The 17,336-nt window shown below is 38.6% G+C and overlaps 2 protein-coding genes across 2 annotated transcripts; one reads left to right on the forward strand and one right to left on the reverse strand.

Moving 5' to 3' along the window:
* Positions 1–4,427: 4,427 nt before the first annotated feature.
* NPVF (neuropeptide VF precursor) lies at positions 4,428–7,023 on the reverse strand. The gene is made up of 2 exons (XM_079149770.1): positions 6,640–7,023; positions 4,428–5,146 (listed from the first exon to the last, which is right to left on the reverse strand). The coding sequence occupies exons 1-2, from the start codon at positions 6,775–6,777 to the stop codon at positions 4,742–4,744; spliced, it is 543 nt and encodes a 180-aa protein (XP_079005896.1). The 5' UTR covers positions 6,778–7,023; the 3' UTR covers positions 4,428–4,741.
* A 5,018-nt stretch (positions 7,024–12,041) lies between these two features.
* LOC306667927 (ER membrane protein complex subunit 5-like) lies at positions 12,042–12,499 on the forward strand. The gene has a single exon (XM_079150829.1). It carries the CDS (start codon positions 12,057–12,059, stop codon positions 12,450–12,452), a length of 396 nt encoding a protein of 131 aa, XP_079006955.1. The 5' UTR covers positions 12,042–12,056; the 3' UTR covers positions 12,453–12,499.
* Positions 12,500–17,336: the final 4,837 nt, after the last annotated feature.

Raw genomic sequence — 17,336 nt, forward strand, 5'->3', positions numbered from 1 at the left:
AGCCTTGTGCTTGCAAGGCAAGCACTTTACCGACTGAGCTATCTCCCCAGCCCCACGATTTCATTCTTGGTACTGTTTTCTGTTGATACACACACAGACACACGCACACACACATATGACAGATATCTGGGGCTGGCTACTTTATAAAGGAAAGAGATTTTTAAAATCACAGTTCTGAGGGTCACCGGCACTGGCACCAGCCTGGTTTTGGTGAGAGCCTGTTGGTGAGAGCGTGTGCAGGAGTGAGAGATCGCACCACAGGAAGCCAACGGGCAAATAGGAGGTCAAGCTGAGGCCTTTATAACAATCTGCTTGAATTTAGGGGTCCCAGGAAGATGGCCTTAATCACTTTTGACAATGGCACCCCTAGTGACCTTTGCACCTCCCAGTAGGCTCCACTTCTCAAAGGTCTCACAACTCTACACTTCCGCACTGAGGATCAAGCCTCCAGCACATGACTCTTTGGGGGACACACTCAAGCCTTTTCCAAACCATAGCTTCAAGCACAGGGTCCTGTGGGACTGCATGGGTCACAGGCCCATGAGGCCACCCTGAGGTGAGCAACAAAAGTACAAAGAGGGGGGGACACTGCTAGTGGTTCTGTTAACGAGGGGCTTGGAACAAGTTTCTAGTGGAAATGTTTTCCACCGAAACGCTGTATAATGTGAGTCCCTCTTCATGATTCTGCAGATCCTCAGCAAAAATCACAAACTCCCCATACACTTATGGGAATGAATTTCTTATGGAACCTGGTAAAGGAACTGGCATGGGGCCAGAAAGAGCAAGATGAACAGATAAGGGGAAGTTGACATCTGGTCATTCATCTGACATTTTTCATAAATTCAGGGGTTTGGGTAAAGAACTCATGTTCTATGACAAGAAATTTCCCTCTCTTATAGAGAGACCAAGTGACCTTTTGTTTATCTGTGTAACAGGATATTGCACAGTTTTTTTCTCTATTGCTCAGAATTGGTGACTAGGGACTAAATCTGGAGGTATAGAGCTCTAATTTCCTGATGGTATAAAGAAAATCATAGATAGCCAGAGCCAGACACTCTTGTGGTTTGCAGAAGATGGCAGAATCACATCTGCCTTGACTTGGCTCCTAGAAATCGAGTTTTGAGAGTTTGACCTGAAGAAGGGGTGAGCTGCTACATGCCTCTTTTCCTGGAAGCCAAGTGCTATGGTTTGGATATTGTTTAGGTGCATCCCCCAAAAGTTCATGTGCCAGAAGCTTGGTTCCAATGTGGCAGTGTTGAGATGGTGGAATCTTTAAGAGTGGGTCCTAGTGGGAGATAATTAGGACACAAGGACATGATCCTTTGCAAAGGATTAATGAAATCTTATGGGACTAGATGAGCTCCTGTCAGAACGAGTCATCAAAAGGGAGCCTGGCACCTCTCCTGAATTCTTTTGCGTATACTGCTTGACCTTCTCATATGTGCTGCCACAACTGCAATGCCATCTGTTCTGAGCCCCTCACCAGAGCTGAACAGATGGTAACACCATGCTCTTGAACCTCCAAAGTTCTCAGCTAAATAGACCTCTTTTCTTTATAAAGTATTCAACTTCACGTATCTTGTTATAGCAGCAAAAAAGTGGACTTTCTGCTGCTCTAACAGTTCTCTGCACTCATGGGGAGTGGGGTCAATACTCTCATTTGAACATGCTGTTCTGTTTGCTTAGGCAGTAGACTCACTCACTAGTCTGCCCCTCCTAAACAGGGCAATGAGGGTTGGATACAATGGGGCAGCAGTGGGGCAGCTGGAAGGCAGTCTGTAGTTCTACCCTTGGCATGGCTAGGATGTCTGCTTTTTTTATGCATCAAGTGGCTACTGGCAAAGTAGCTGCCTTGAGTCTCTCTTTCTGGCAATAAAAGGCTATGGGTTGTGAAGATGAGATAAGGGTAGTGGAAAGTGATCAGATAGCATCTCGGCCATCAGGTTGGTGACCTGGGCAATGTGAAGTCCCCTGTAAATCTTCCTAAAGAATTCACTTATAGAAATATCAACTTTATATAGAAAGTCTGAGACAGCTATTCTTGACTCTGCATCTCTCTCTCCCTTGACCACCTGAACACCCTGAAGAAGACAGGAGGGGGTGATTGTTTTTCAGAAGCCCACCATTTCTTCTACCACCACCCGCCTCAGAGGAGAGATGGGGAGGCTGAAAGAAAGAGCAGAGCTTGCCCCTTTTCCCAGTTGAGGACCGTCAGGCCCCCTGCCCAGCCAATGATGGAGGAGGAGACTCTGCCTTGGATATGAAGTTGGTGTCTTCAAATGGACTTGACAGAGTTTTTTAATATCAAGAAGTGACCGAGGAAGTTATGGAATCTGTCCAGGGTATCATTAAGGGATCTCTACCCAGCAGGAGTGGGAGATTCACATGGCTCAGCTGGGGACATAGTGGGAGAAAAATAAAACCATTTCCTGTGTGTCCCCTATGGAGTTGAGAGGGTTCAATAAACCCTTTATGTCTGATTGAGGACTTCATATTCTTAGGTCTAAAGTTGATCACTATGCATTTGTGTAGTGGAGAAACGTTGTCGAAGAATGGCCAGATTTTTTTTTCTGTGAAAAAAAACTCAAAATGTTTAATGAGAAAAGAGACACACCAGAGGCAAACTTCTGGATGGAGAGGAGACACTAAAAGAGGTAATTGAGAGTTGCCTTTTTACTTGCAGCTTCCTAAAATTTGGGTGTTCCTTCATTTTGTAACATTACACAGAAAGATGTCAGGTTTTAAATTCAGTTTATCATAGATTCACTAACAGTGAAAACCTAGCAACGATATAAGGAGAAGTGGGTGTTTAAAAACATGTTTGTGAATCGTTTATCCTTGTTCATTTACTTGTCAACCATGTTATTATGTCAAATTATTTAATTTTCATCAATATTTATCAGGTTCTTTTTTTTTTTTTTAATTAAGTGTAACTGTGCCCATGATTTTCACATAGGGTAGTGATGTCGTTTCACTTTGTTTTTTTTTTTTTCCTCTTTCCCCATTACCAGAAAATTCTTAAGTATTTACAATGCTCATTTTATTCAGACTAAAATTATTTAAACTTTACATTACAAATACCCTTTTAATTTTTTTTATAGCTTCCAAGATAACTTGTACTGGACAAGGGAAAACTGCCATCAACAATACATAAATCATCAAAGCGGTTCCGCCATTCTTGTTGTCTTCACCATTGAGCTGTTTGCAGATTACAGGTCATAGCTTCATACCATCTTTATGGACAAGCTCCAGATTTCTTATTTTTATTGTTTTACTTCTATATCATCTATTTTCTTGAATACCAGTCTCCTAAAATATAAGCAGTATAAAGTGTTCTTATTCGTCAGAGAAATAACACACAAAAGCTTATAAAAATGTGATAATCCCCATAATCCTAATTGCCTAATTATGCTTCAGTTGAATTGTTTCAAGCTTGAAATGAGACCTTGATGCAGTCTGAGCACTCAGGTTCAAGAACTTACCATTGACTCATCTCCCTTACCACCACCCTATTTGCAACATCTGGTTAGTGGCTGGTCCCACCCCTATATAATACCCAGGACCTCAGCAGACATAGTGGTGGTTCTCCATTTCCTGATGAATAAATGCCCCGGTCCTTGTCTGGGCTCTGCATGACACTCTGCACTCTGCTCTTCCTTTCTCTCCTCACCTTCTGTCTGTTCTTCTTCACATACTCCTTGCTCTTACCAGAATGAACTTCAGCCCTTCTTCGTTCACCTTGATTTAGATAGAGCCTTTGCTCATGTTCCCCCTTTTGCCTGAAAATGACCTCTCACCTGCCAGTCTCTGAATGTTCACAGTAGACCTCCTTCTTCAAGCACAACTTAAGAAATGTCCCTGGATTTCCCCACACAGAAACATCCTCTGTAGGATCCTATCAGTGCCTCTCTTATTTCATTCCTGCTATTGAATACTGGGGGCCTACTGTGTGGCAGACACAAGTAGGCACTGGGGATATGGCAGTAGACAAAAATTATGGAATTTATGGAACTGAAATTCTGTTAATGTTGGTGGACCTTAAACATATGATAAGTCAGATGGGGATAAGAACCATGGAAACAATACAACAGGAGTGTTCTGAGAAGGTCTGTCTGATGACACAGCTTTCTACCTTCCTTCCTTTGGGCATTAATGAAAGCATTGTGTTCTACTTTACATAAAATTTTTTAACATATTTCTACTAGGAAAAAAAAGACTTTTAAAATCATTTGTAGTAACATTCTGATTTATATATAGTAGATAATAAATACTTAAATACAAAGAATAATTATAACAGATTTATAAAACGAGATCCAGAAAAAAAAAAAAAACCAAAAAAAACTTTGATTCAAAGGTGGGGAAGAAAACCTCTGCAGTTGGGATCTGGGTTATTTGAGATGGTGTCCTTTGACCTGAGGCCAAGTCTCCTACATGGGACTTTTTGTTAGAGAAGGCAAGTGTCAGATAATATGTCATAGGCTTCAATCCCCAATCTTGGTCATTGCTTGGACTTAGTGTGTGACTTACAGTATAGAGAGATTGATTAGGGAAGCCATCTCCTTACTTTGAACCAATAATCATGCTTATTATACCAGGTCATCTATAATTCTTTATTTATAGGTGTTTATTTTCCTGTGTCTTTACCCTTTTCACTCTTAGAAACTGATTTTGAAAAAAAAATAGGTCCTTTCTGAACCAGCCAGCTCTATATAACTGCCCATGTACTTGGATTCTTGGGTACTTACCTTGGTTGTTTTTGATCGGGATTCTGGATTTCTTGGTTCGGGCAGGTGTTGGAGTACAGTAGCTCACTGGCACAGAGTGAATGCATGGATTGTTGAAACGAATCACTGAGTGTCTTCATGACACTTTTGGCTGTTGTCATTCTCCCAAACCTTTGGGGTAGGTTAGGAATGTGTCTGGAGATGCTAGCTTCCATATTTCTTCCAAATCTCAGAGGCAGGTTGGCCGTACTTCCTGGGCTCCTTTCTTCTTTCATGGTCCTTCCAAATCTCAGAGGCAAGTTGGCTGCTGAGTGTGGTATTTTATTGACTGGGGGTGTACTCATGACATTTTTTGGTCCCCAATCTTTTAACTCTTGAAAATTGAGACCTCTTTCCTTCTCCCCTTTTGGGGATCCCCTGTGCTATAATTAGAAATGACATTAAAATAATTTATTATTGTGATAAATCATAGATTTAAATCCTGACTTTAATCTGAAGAATTGTTAAACCTATAAAGTTTGTGTTCTTATGTGCTGAATTTTTAAAATAAATAATCTATATTAAGCTTCTTGAATATATCTACTTCCTTTGTCCCTAGACTACAGTAAGATAACTATAAAATATTAATAAAATATATATAGTGAATAAAACAATATGTTTGAGCAGCAGGAACATAATGAAGTATTGAAACACACAAAGTTTATTTTATAGTTCTTCTCTTTCAATGTTATGATTCATGTTGCTTATGAAATGTTTTGTGTACTTTTGTATTTTGACTTTAGAGAAACCTCTCATTTCCTTTCCTGGTCTCATGTTTTGCTTTTTTTTAAAGGCTAGGTGCTACATGGAAGCGTAGTACATGGAAACCCAGACACTAGCCAAGTTTTGGGCTATGACTGACGTTTTTGCCACTTTTCACCCAGTATTCACCCTAAAAACATGTCTCAAAAAACCAATTATATTTTAATTAGAATATTAATTACATTTTTAGTAAAGAACCATTGGTTGGTGGGTTATAGCAATACAAATGTGCCACCTTTATAGGAACCACTTAAAATACAAGTCACTGTTTTTCTTTTTAAATATTTTTTAGATGTTGATGGACCTTTATTTTATTTATTTATATTCAGTGCTGAGAATTGAACCCAGTGCTTCACACATGCTAGGCAAGTGCTCTACCACTGAGCCACAACACCAGCCCACAGTAAATGTTTAATTAGATTTAATTTTACCATGAAAGTTGGTCCATATGAAGATTTTTAAATGATTGTTTTCTGATTGTAACTTGAGTAAAGTGAATACTACATACTCGTTTCAGCAAATTTGGAAAATATACAAAAACAAGAAAATAGCTTGAATTTCTACCATCTAGAGGTAAATATTTTACTCAGATTTACTACAAATTTTACCAACTTGTAAGAAACTATAAATGCTGTATTTGTTCATTTGTAGTTTAAGGCAATTCAAATGTCCAACTGAAAAGTATCCAGATATTATTTCTATAACTGTTAATTACAAATGTAAATTCTGAGTCAATTGAAAATGTCCTAATGTACTTTATGCCTGCTAAATATCATAGTCTAAGTATTATACTCTACTTGTCATTAAGGAGCCAGAGTATGGGGTTATGGGTATAGTCCAGCATGCACAAGGTCCTGGGTTCAATCTTCAGCACCACAAAATGGAAGAGGCGGGGGGTTGGTGCGGGGAGGGGGAGGAAGGAGAGAGAGACAGCCAAGTCGTTTGCTGTTGTTATAAATAATACAAATCACATCAATATACAGTCTTAGGAAGGCTGAAATTTGACCAAAAACACACTAGCCCAAACTAACTTATTCCTTACTATTTACAAAGCCATAAGACTCAAGACAAATATTATATGTATCCTGCTGGTCATATAGATTTAAAAACTTACCTCAGAATATTTGCCATAATTTTCTTTGCTGTGAAGATTGGGCAGCAATAATTCATCTTCGCAAAAGATGTTTGATGTTAACAGGCTTGAAGTGGCTAAAGTCAATAAAATGAATTGTTTTGAGGAAATGATTTTCATTTTGTCCAAATCTAAAATTAAGTTAATATGCACAGTCCAGTGTCCACAAGAAGGAAAATTGTGGTGTTTTTATACTGTCTACAAACAAAGGGAAGTTTCCTGTAAGAGCAAAGTCAATCCCACACATTTTAAGTACTAATATTAATTAGAGTGTCTAACTAAAATATGCATGTAAGGAATGTGTGTAATTCATTCTGGGGTGACAGCAATGTTTGTGCTTGCAAATTCATTAACTTTGAAAATAATTTTCCTCATTATGAAAGCTCTACTAATTAGGTAAGATCAGGGCAATAGTAATTGAGATTCCAAATAAACAGGATGCTTCATTTCTGTAAGCTTAAACGAAAAGTATTTTGTTTTTGGTGTTTACGTCATTTTTCGATGAATAGAAACAAAAAGAATTCAATACATGCTAGGTATATTTTTTTAAAAAGTTCACATGAAAGAGTGAGGTATTTTCAAAATATCAAACAGAATTGAGAATGCAAAGAGAATTAAAAGTCATACAATACCAATAAAATGCCGTGAATTAATTTTTTTATAAAATTCTGTTTAGTTTTTAAAATGCTTCAAGAGTAAATGTCAGCTATAATGTGAAGGATGAGTAGAACTGCAAATATTCAATAGGCATTTTGACAAACTGGCCATCTCGGGAGAAGCTGCGGGTAGTCAAGGTCCTTTGTATTTGCTCTGTGAGTCTTATTTGGTAAAACTGCATAAATCACCAGGATTTTATTTCTATCAGGATACTGCACCCTACCTTCCTGTTCCAAGTCCTTAAGAACTCTAGCTCAGACTTGGGTAAATCACACACATGCTAATTTTGTTGCTCCCATGGCCCATATTATTTAGGTAATCTCGTTTTACCACAGGCATGCTGACATCATGGCATTAAAAGAGAATTTCCAGAAATAAATGTGTATTTACTGAAATGCCACAGTGAGTCTCTTGGAGCAGCTAACTGGTATTTTTAAAGTCTTGCCTTATCACTAGACTACTCTGGTTCCAGAGAAGCTATTACCAGGTCTCCTTGGTCCCGTCAGCTCTCACAGGGGAAGAGGCCTTAAATGGATTTCTAACATTAAACTACCTCTAGAGGACCTCCTGGAGGTGAATTAACAAAAACATACAATCTCTCTGTAGTCTCAAGAATTGTGCCACCTTTAGCCTCTCTCACTGCCCCTCTGTACACAATTTGAGGTGTGAGACAGCAGAAGCAAAGACCCTTCTCTATATTGAAGATCTCCAGAATAAGCCAGAAAGCTAGAAAACAGTGGCAAGTAAACCCTTGTGATGCTTTAGCAGCACACTTGCCTGTGTCATGTCTTAGGGCATTTGACTTCATTGGCTTCATTTGTTTTGATCTGTGATTGCCCCAAATCCCCACAGTAGGAGGCAATTAATTCAATTCATAGCCTAGTGTTAATTTTGTAATGCTGTTATTGGATTATTTGAGTTTAATTTCCCTGAGGATTTAATATACTTCTCTTTCAAATTGTTCTTTTACAAACTGCTGATGGAATTTCCTTTTTTTTTTTTTTGTGGTCAGTAGATCCAAACTTTTGAGAAATGGATGGTGCAAGGGGCAAGTTTTTTGTTGACCATGTTCACACCCTGGAAAAAACAGAAGGCATCAGCCTAGGTCTCTCTCAAAATGTTTGTATCTAGTTGTCCTTTTCCAAATAACATGGAACGTAAGCACTTCAGTTTTTTTTTTTTTTTTCCTACTTAGGGTATTGGCACATCTGTTAGAGTTTTTCTGATTCTAATCAACATCCAAAGTAGCCCATATGACTAATTGCTTTCCTGCCTCTACCAGGTTAGGCTTCCAAGTTCAAAGTACAATTAAAATGATCTCATTAATACAGGGCTTGGCTGTTTTCAATCATATCTGCATTTTGCTTTGAAAATGTTAGTAGACAGAGAACAACCTTAGCTAACAAACAGTCTGAAAGCACCATAAATTACACCTGCGCATGCATGTGTATACACAGGGTATACACACACACACACACACTACACACTATTGGTTTGGGGCTTCTTGAATTGACATATGCATACTTTTTAAAAAATTTATCTTTCTAACTTTGGTATTTAAATACATGTTTTATTTGATAAGATTTTAGAAGGCTTAAGGCTTGCATCTAAGTCTCTATCTCCAGTTTGAACACTTTTGAGCTTTAGGCCCCCCAGATACTCAGTTTCTTACCAGATGGTGCTTTTTGGATGTCCCACAAGCATCTTGAGTTTATTATATTCAAAATGCAATTTATCTTTTCAATACCTTTTCCTCCTCCTCTGTTTCCTACTTCAATGAGTAGTACTGCATCAGTCAGGGTCTAATCAGGAAGCAGAAAACATAGTAATTTGATCAAGGAATGATTAATTTTTAATTATAACAGGGGATTTAACTCTAAAGGGGTAAAGAATACACTAGGAACGGGGGTGGGATAAGTATACACGGAAAGAACAAACTGGCCAGAATTCAGTCAATTTCGGAAAAGGTCTGGATGGCAAGGAGTTTTGCTGTGTTGCCCCAGGCCAGAGCTTGACCACAGCAGAAACAACTTCTAGGGTGCAGGTGAAAGACTGGGCAGTAAGATTCTGGGACATCTGTGAGAATTCTAGGAATCTTTCACTGAAACATGATGGGGTGAGCCCCATTTATGTCCCCCATGTGCACTGCTGGCAGCCAGGTATAGGAGCACAAAGAAGCAAAAAAAGTTCATTTTTAGCCAGGAGAAGTCTTGTTGTAGTGTCCCTCCAGTGCCTTTTACTAATAAAGTATAAAACTCTTTCAGCTGCAAAGGAGACATGCTCACTGGATCCATCTCATGATCTCGAAGCATGTATTGAAGGGTAAATTTGGAACCAAGAAAGAAATAGATAATGGCTATGGTCACTATCATCCATCCATTTATCCAAACCAATGTCCTTTGTGAGATCCTTGACTATTTCCTCCCCTTTCTCCCACATCTTATTAAATAATTGTGTCATTTCTGGTTTTGAATTGTTACACTAAATAACAGCCAATATTTTTGAATATTTATCAGGTACAAAGACTGTTCTAAGTGATTTGTGAATTAACTTGTCTTTCACAATAAACCCATGAGCAGGTTTTAGTTTTGTTCTTACTCTACAGAAAGAGAAATAGGTTCAGAAAAGGAAATTAGGTCACTTTTCTTATAAGTGGCAGTCAGTACTTGAACCCAAGGAGTCTGAATACTAATGATTATGCTGGTGTGCTCAATTAAGTCTAGTCTCATAACTTCTAAGTACCTCTTAAATCTGCTCACTTTTCTTCATCCCGTGCAATTACCCAATTCATCATTTACTCTTGTCTAGACCCTTTGTTGGTCTTCTCTAATTCTTTCCCCACAGCTCTTTTGACCTGATCTCTGGCACTAACTCTCTGACAATTCTCTATTACAGATTTCCTTCTGCTCTTCCAGATGGGTGTGCTTTTTCCTGTAACCAGCCCACTGCCCATGATATTTCTGCCCATTGAACATTTGACCACTTGCCTCTCTCCTTACACATATCCAATGTTGGAGTCTCAGCTGAGGCATTGCATGCTGGGGAAAAATCTCTCCTGGGCTTCCACCTCTACTCCTTCTGTTTTCTTCACTGATCATGCTTCTTGTCAATCTGCCTTGTCCTGTCCCCTCTACTGCTCCATAAACTCTGTGAGGGCAGAAGCTTATTTGTGCAGACCAATGGTATTTCCATTTCCTATTGCAAGAATGCTCAGGAAATTTTATTTCTGAATGGATTTAGTACATTTTCCATTTGTATTGGGAATAGGAATTAAATCCAAGTTGGTTGTTAGTTATTTCTTCCAGTTTGGACCACATTCTAGAGATTTTTTTTTCTTTCCTTTCTTTTTCCCTCTCTTTCTTTCTCTTTCTTTCTTTCTCTTCTTTCTTTCTCTTTCTTTCTTTCTTTCTTTCTTTCTTTCTTTCTTTCTCTTTCTTTCTTTCTTTCTTTCTTTCTCTTTTTTTCTCTTTCTCTTTCTTTCTCTTTCTCTTTCTTTTTCTTTTTTTCTCTTTCTTTCTCTTTCTTTCTCTCTTTCTCTTTCTTTCTCTTTCTTTTTCTCTTTCTCTCTTTCTCTCTTTCTTTCTCTCTCTCTCTTTCTCTCTCTCTTTCTCTCTCTCTTTCTCTCTCTCTCTCTCTCTCTCTCTTTTTTTCTTTCTTTCTTTCTTTCTTTCTTTCCTGTGACTTATACATTATTAAAACTTAGACACATCCTGAAATTGAAATGTCTTAGCATTATCCTGTTGAGGATTCACCTTTGAGACTTTCCCAGACTGAGACCCATACCTGAGCAGTCAGGTATAAGCAGGTGGAGTGTGAGTTTAGGTATATTCTCAGTTAATCATGCAGCTTAGTAAATTGAGTGTATTCTGCTGGGTCTTGCTGTATTATGGGCATCAATTGTACCCAGACACTAGGAAGGCTGTCTGCACAGCCCTGAGAAGGACTCTGGATGATGACTCAGTCTTCCAGGCAGATTTTGGGATGGAAAAGAGTTCCAGATTGCTTATTTCTCTGCCCATTAGCTGTGCCCTAAATCCTGGCAGGCAGTAAGCATGAGGCCCAAATCATTTCCACAAATCAGGAACTAGAGTGACTTGAGTTTGAATTTAGGACTTTGTAAGGCTCTAGTCTATCTGCAGTTCTAGTGAAATACTTAAAGTAAGAGGTTGTTTTTGTACCATGGGCTGCAAGTTTCTGTTTAAATCTTTGTGTCTAAGGGGTAGCTTGCTCCCCACATTGATCCATGCTTCCAGAGGCCATGGTGAGGTCCACTATTAGTTTCATAGCCCAGAGGAACCTGGTTATAGAGCCCTTCTCACCCTCGATCTGGCCATTTGCTTCCAGCCTTTACAATGTTTATTTCTTCCTTTCCATCCAAGCACAATCCAATTGTTGCGTTATGTGGAAGAATTTATGGTCAGAGTCTTATTTTCCATTTCATGTTTGCAAAGTATTTTACAACCATTTGTTAACTAATTTCAGGCCTTTTTGTAGGAGCTGGGTGGTGATATTAATATATAATTCATTTTAGCATTAAGTGTGACAGAAAGACATACCTCCTTTCTTCCAAATAAAAGCATTGCATGAGAATTGTATAAAATTATCATTTAAAGAATGTATGGAAGTACCTTTGCTTTAAAGTCGCGCGGACACCCGCCAGTGAAAAAAGGAACAGCTCCACCGCACCGCACCCCCCCACCCCCCCTTTTTTTTTTTGGTTGGGCTGTTGCTCTTTCAGAATCATGGCGCCGCCGTTATGGAAGGGGTTGGTAGGAATCGGCCTCTTTGCCCTAGCCCAAGCCGCCTTTTCTGCTGCGCAGCATCGTTCTTATATGCGATTAACAGAAAAAGAAGATGAATCACTGCCAATAGATATAGTTCTTCAGACACTTCTGGCCTTTGCAGTTACCTGTTATGGTATAGTTCATATTGCAGGGGAGTTTAAAGACATGGATGCCACTTCAGAACTAAAAATTAAGACATTTGATACCTTAAAGAACCACCCATCATTTTATGTATTTAATCATCGCGGTCGAGGACTGTTCCGGCCTTCGCATACAACAAATACTTCAAATCAAGAGGTGTTGTCCTCTAACACATCATCCAAGTCACGAAAACTCGAATCACTGCACCACTAAGGTTTTTACAACAACGGGACACAGTTGAATCTTGGAGTTTGGGGTATAAAACACTCCCCCACCCCATCAGTATTTATATTGATCTTTCAGACCTAATTAAAAAAAAATCTATGCCCCTTGTTTGTACACTGTTAAAAAATCATAGATGCAGTGTAAATTATCTACAAAATAATGTAGATTATTAAAAATAATGTAGATTATTAAAATAATAATTATCTACAAAATGAGTCTGATATTTCATATATATTTTCATCTGAAATAAATTTGCATCTTTTGTAAAAGTCACTGTTTTGAACACATTTCCTTGAAAAATGTTGGTTTTTGTGTTAGAAAAAAGATTTATGAGTGGCTTATAATAATGAACTTGTCATATTTTGATGGCAGGATTGTATTCACTTCTCTACTTTTTACCATGACAGGTTACAGTGGCAGGCCCTGGGAAGGTACTGATGTGAATGTGAGACAAAGAGTATCCCTCTGTGTAGTAAAAGTAGTTGAAATTCAACTCTAGTCCAAGTAACTGTTAGGTTTTAGATATTAGGTGTCCCCCAAAAGCTCATGTGTGAGACAAAATGCAAGAAAATTCAGAGGTGAAATGATTGGGTTTTGAGAACCTTAACCCAATTAGTGAATTAATCCCGGTGGGGGTGGGGTGGGGGGGGTTATCTGAAGGTAGTAGGGAGTGGCTGGAGGAGGTGGGTATTAGGGTGTGCCTTGGGGTATGTTATTTTGTACCTGGCAAGTGGAGTTAGTCTCCCTCTCCCTCCCTCTCTCTCCTCTCTCTCTCTCTCTCTCTCTCTCTGCTTTCTGATTATCATGTGAGCCTCTCCTCTCCCCGACACTTTCACCTTGAGGCTTGAAGAATGGAACCATGCTCTATGGATTGATACCTCTGAAACCGTGAGCCCACAAATAAATTTTCCTTCTCTAAAATTGTTCTTGTCAGATCTTTTAGTCACAGCAACAAAAAGCTGACTAAAACAGTAACTTAAAGAATAAATATATACAAGAGTAAACATTAAATGTTTATAAAAATTAATTCACATGATTTATTCTAGAAGGTTGACTCAACTGCAAGATCTGTATGTTTTAGAGCAATATATTAACCATCTGTATCAGTATTAGATCTTTCAAATGATATGAAGTGGTGGTATTTAAAAACTTTTTTATAGCAATAGTCGCTAAGACTGAGAAGGAAGCAGCCTCTCTAGCAATAGCTTTCCAATTTGAGCTTTTATGTTTTTTAATGTTTCATTTTATTGACATTTTTTCCTCTCAGGAAGAATGTGTGATTTTTACTGGCCTGGCAGGGGGTTGTGGTACCTCTTGCCAAAGAGTCAAGAAAACTCAGAATTTTGTACATGAGGGACGAAGACCAGATGTTTAGTTAAAATGACACATAGCTTTTATACAAATGTAGGAAATGGAAACCAAGACCTTTATTGGGAGTTTTCTCTTTATTTGGCCTATCTTGGTTTTGATATTTTTAAAATAAGCCAGCAGCCATCTTCTCATTCAGACCTGCTCAAAATAATGTAATGGCTTATTTTTTGGGATTTTGTTTTTTTGTGTGTTTTGAAGAATTCTACTCTAAGATGTAGAATGTGCTTTTCAAATAATAATTTGCTCTCATAAAAAAGAAAATTTAAGAGTTTAGAGCTTAGGAAGGCCCTAGCCTAATCCTTAGGCTACTTGTTTCCACTGCTTGGCTACATTTTCCCTGGGGAGGAAATCTGTTGCTGAAATCTACACTGATGTGGTTTGTGGTTTATCTTCTCAAACATAGGCACGAGGGCAGAGAGGTAATCAGAAAGCACATCATGACTAATGCATACTTCCCACATGCTTTTTCATATCCATGGAAGGGTGACTAATTGGAATATACATATGAATAGGTGATTTTTTTTTTTTTTTAATAAAAAGTCATGTCATTCCTGTGCTCCTGTGTGTTGCTTGTAGGAGTTTCTGCAAAGGTCCCCAGCAGCCGTGCACTTGCCTAGGTTCTGAGTAGGACCTGGCCCCCTTCTGACCACTCTGCATCAACACAATGGCACTGTGACCTTTTTCAACCAATTCCAAGCAAGAAAGCAGAAAACCCCTCAACCAGATTGTCACTGTTGTCTTTGAAGGTGCACTTAGAAACATACTTTGAAACCTGCAGCCATTTTGGGCATAAATTTAATTAAAGGAGATTTTCTTGCAATCTTCTGATTCTAAAAGGCAAAATATAGACCGAAAGTTTCTGTACTAATTGAGGTTAAATGAGCTAAATAAATGTTAATGTTATCCTCATTAAATACCTAATGAATTTAATTCCATATTGGGTTTTAAAACTTACCAGGTTTTAAATTGGTGAGTTTAAGAGATCAGATATTTCCCCTTGGAGAGCCTATAATAAAAAGAAAATAGATAAAGTTGGTAGAGGTTTTAGAGTATATTTAGATGTACAATCAGGCATTCAAGCTGAAGGGACAATAGTCTTTTTATAAACACAGATACAAATGACCCAGAATATCTTAGAATGGTGGACTTTGATCAGCCCTTCCAGAGCTATCCCAGTTCTGATTCATTCATTGATAGGGACAACCAACGATCCATGATGGAGAAGTGTCCAACTAGGAGAGTGATGTGAATATTTAGTGAATCACCCATTATGCCTCCTCCTCCAAACTCTAGGTCAAGAGCTGGAAAATAGCCCTTCCTATATTTTCATTTACTTTAGGCTGATTTGCTTATTTATATTTATCACTTTAAGATACCTTAATATATATCCTAATATGACCTTAGTGGGATAGAATATCAAGGGAGAAGGAGCCCCAGGGAGCCCTAATGTACAGGTTAAGCATGATGTGGTAAGAGGTAAAATAGAAGAAAAATCACAGTGGGCTCATGATGGACCTTCCTGCCTATTAAGCAGTTTCCTATCCTTGAAATGTTTTGTAGTTGAAGCTTTCCTATTGACACAGCTGCAAAACGAGGCTCTCCTTTACCTGGTAAATTCCTCAGGACTCTCTTTGGATACATGTTACTGCAATTTCCAATATGTTCAAGTAAAATGGAGTACTTATAAGAGGTTTTGGGATGTCTTATGAATGGGGCCTATAGAACATCTGTAGCCAAGGACTCAAATCACCATCATGACTTTCTTTTGGATTCTCATTTCTTCACTCTTCATCTATTTTATTACCCTCTCCTACTACTGTCTAGATTTTTAAACTTCTCTATCCATTTGTCAGCACCTTTTGAGTATACATGCCCTTAGCTGAAAAGCTGCCTCATCTTTCTCAGTACCAGATTCAAAGTACGAGGGAGGGACTGTAATTGCCCCAGTGTAGATAAGGTGCCCCATCCTGAACCAATCAGTGGCTGGGTGTACATCACATCACGCTTAGAAGATCCTGTTGTAAAGCTGTGAGAGGAGATGAGATGTGTGGCACTACTGGGAAGACAATACAAGAGGTGTCCAATTCAGTTAGCTGGATAGAGTATAAGAGATAAGCTGGACTCTTCCTGACTTCAATTTCCTACACAGGGAGAACTGTTTCCCTACCTGGTGAAAACCCATGTTCTAACCTGCAGTCAGAGGGCGACTTAGCCATTTTGTGATGGTGCATTTTTTTCTGTAAAGATGCTGAGGAGGTCTCCAACCTAGCAGGGTGATACCTGTAGACCATGCTTTCAGCTGTGCCATCTGGGTCTTTGTTTTTGCAAGCAGGTGTTCTTGTGTGATATTTTTGTAGCTGGTGTGGGGTTGATGGTTAAAAAAAAAAAAAAAAATCAAAAAACAAGACCCAAAACAAAACAATTCTTTCTTCCCACGGGGCAGCTGAGGGCAAAATTCCCAGCTATTTCTCCATATATCCATCAAAAGCAGTGCCAATGGTAAAAGGCTGTAAGTTCCCTTTCTCCCCTGGCAGGTGAAAGTCTTGGCTCAGGTGTTTCTCTCTGGCATTTAGAGGTTCTCCTGTTTCCAGCATTATGCTCACACCAGATAGGAAGCACCGTCCTGAGGATTTCAAGACCAGATGGTTCAGTCCCTAAATGATCCTTAAACTCTTTTCAACTTGGGCCTCTTTCCCTTTATTTTCACACCCTTTATTTTGCAATGGCAACACACATATTTTGCTTGCCTCACTTCTTCTTACTGAGTTTCCTAAGGTCAAGTAAGTTCTATGAATTAGAGTAGAGAGTTTCACTGATTTTTGAGCAAGAAAGTTGGCAGATTTGAAATTCTCCACCTGATACTTGGGTTGTCTTCCTTGGAAACACAAAATTTCCTTTCTTTTTATAATGAACTGTGTTGAGATCCCTAAGGAGTGTTTATTTTGGAGTTAGTAAAAAATAAGACATGTATAATTCCAAATGTAAGTGTATATTCTTTTGAAAATTAGCTTCATTGCTCTGTCATTTTTTGACAGTATTTATACTAAATTAGAAGTAGTAATAGTTCAGTCCTACAAGCATATTTGTCTACAATAAAATATTTGCTTCCATTGACAGAAAGTATTTTAGAAGTGTTCATTAGAACAATTTGATAACTGTGTATCTATTATTAATGTCCCAAGACAGGGAATTACATGTTACGTGGCTCATGTGACCAATAAGGAAGCTACCATTTCCATAATTATAAAGAATTCATATCACATCCATTTTACTATTTGGTATCATTCGACCCTTTATGGCTCATTTTGAAAAAGTGAGATTTAAAAATTTATAAAGTTTTTGAATGAAAAGTCTGTCAGGTAATTTCTCCCTTGCTTTGCTGGCAGTAACTCTCCATCTGAGAGGTGAGGGCCCTTTTGTCCTATACCCTTCTCTGACAGCAGACTAACAAAGGGAGTCTGGAATGCTCCGAGAGAACCTGAGCAGAGGACCCACATGCCC

The sequence above is a fragment of the Sciurus vulgaris genome (genome assembly GCF_902686455.1).
Source record: "Sciurus vulgaris genome assembly, chromosome: 8".
NCBI lineage: Eukaryota > Metazoa > Chordata > Mammalia > Rodentia > Sciuridae > Sciurus > Sciurus vulgaris.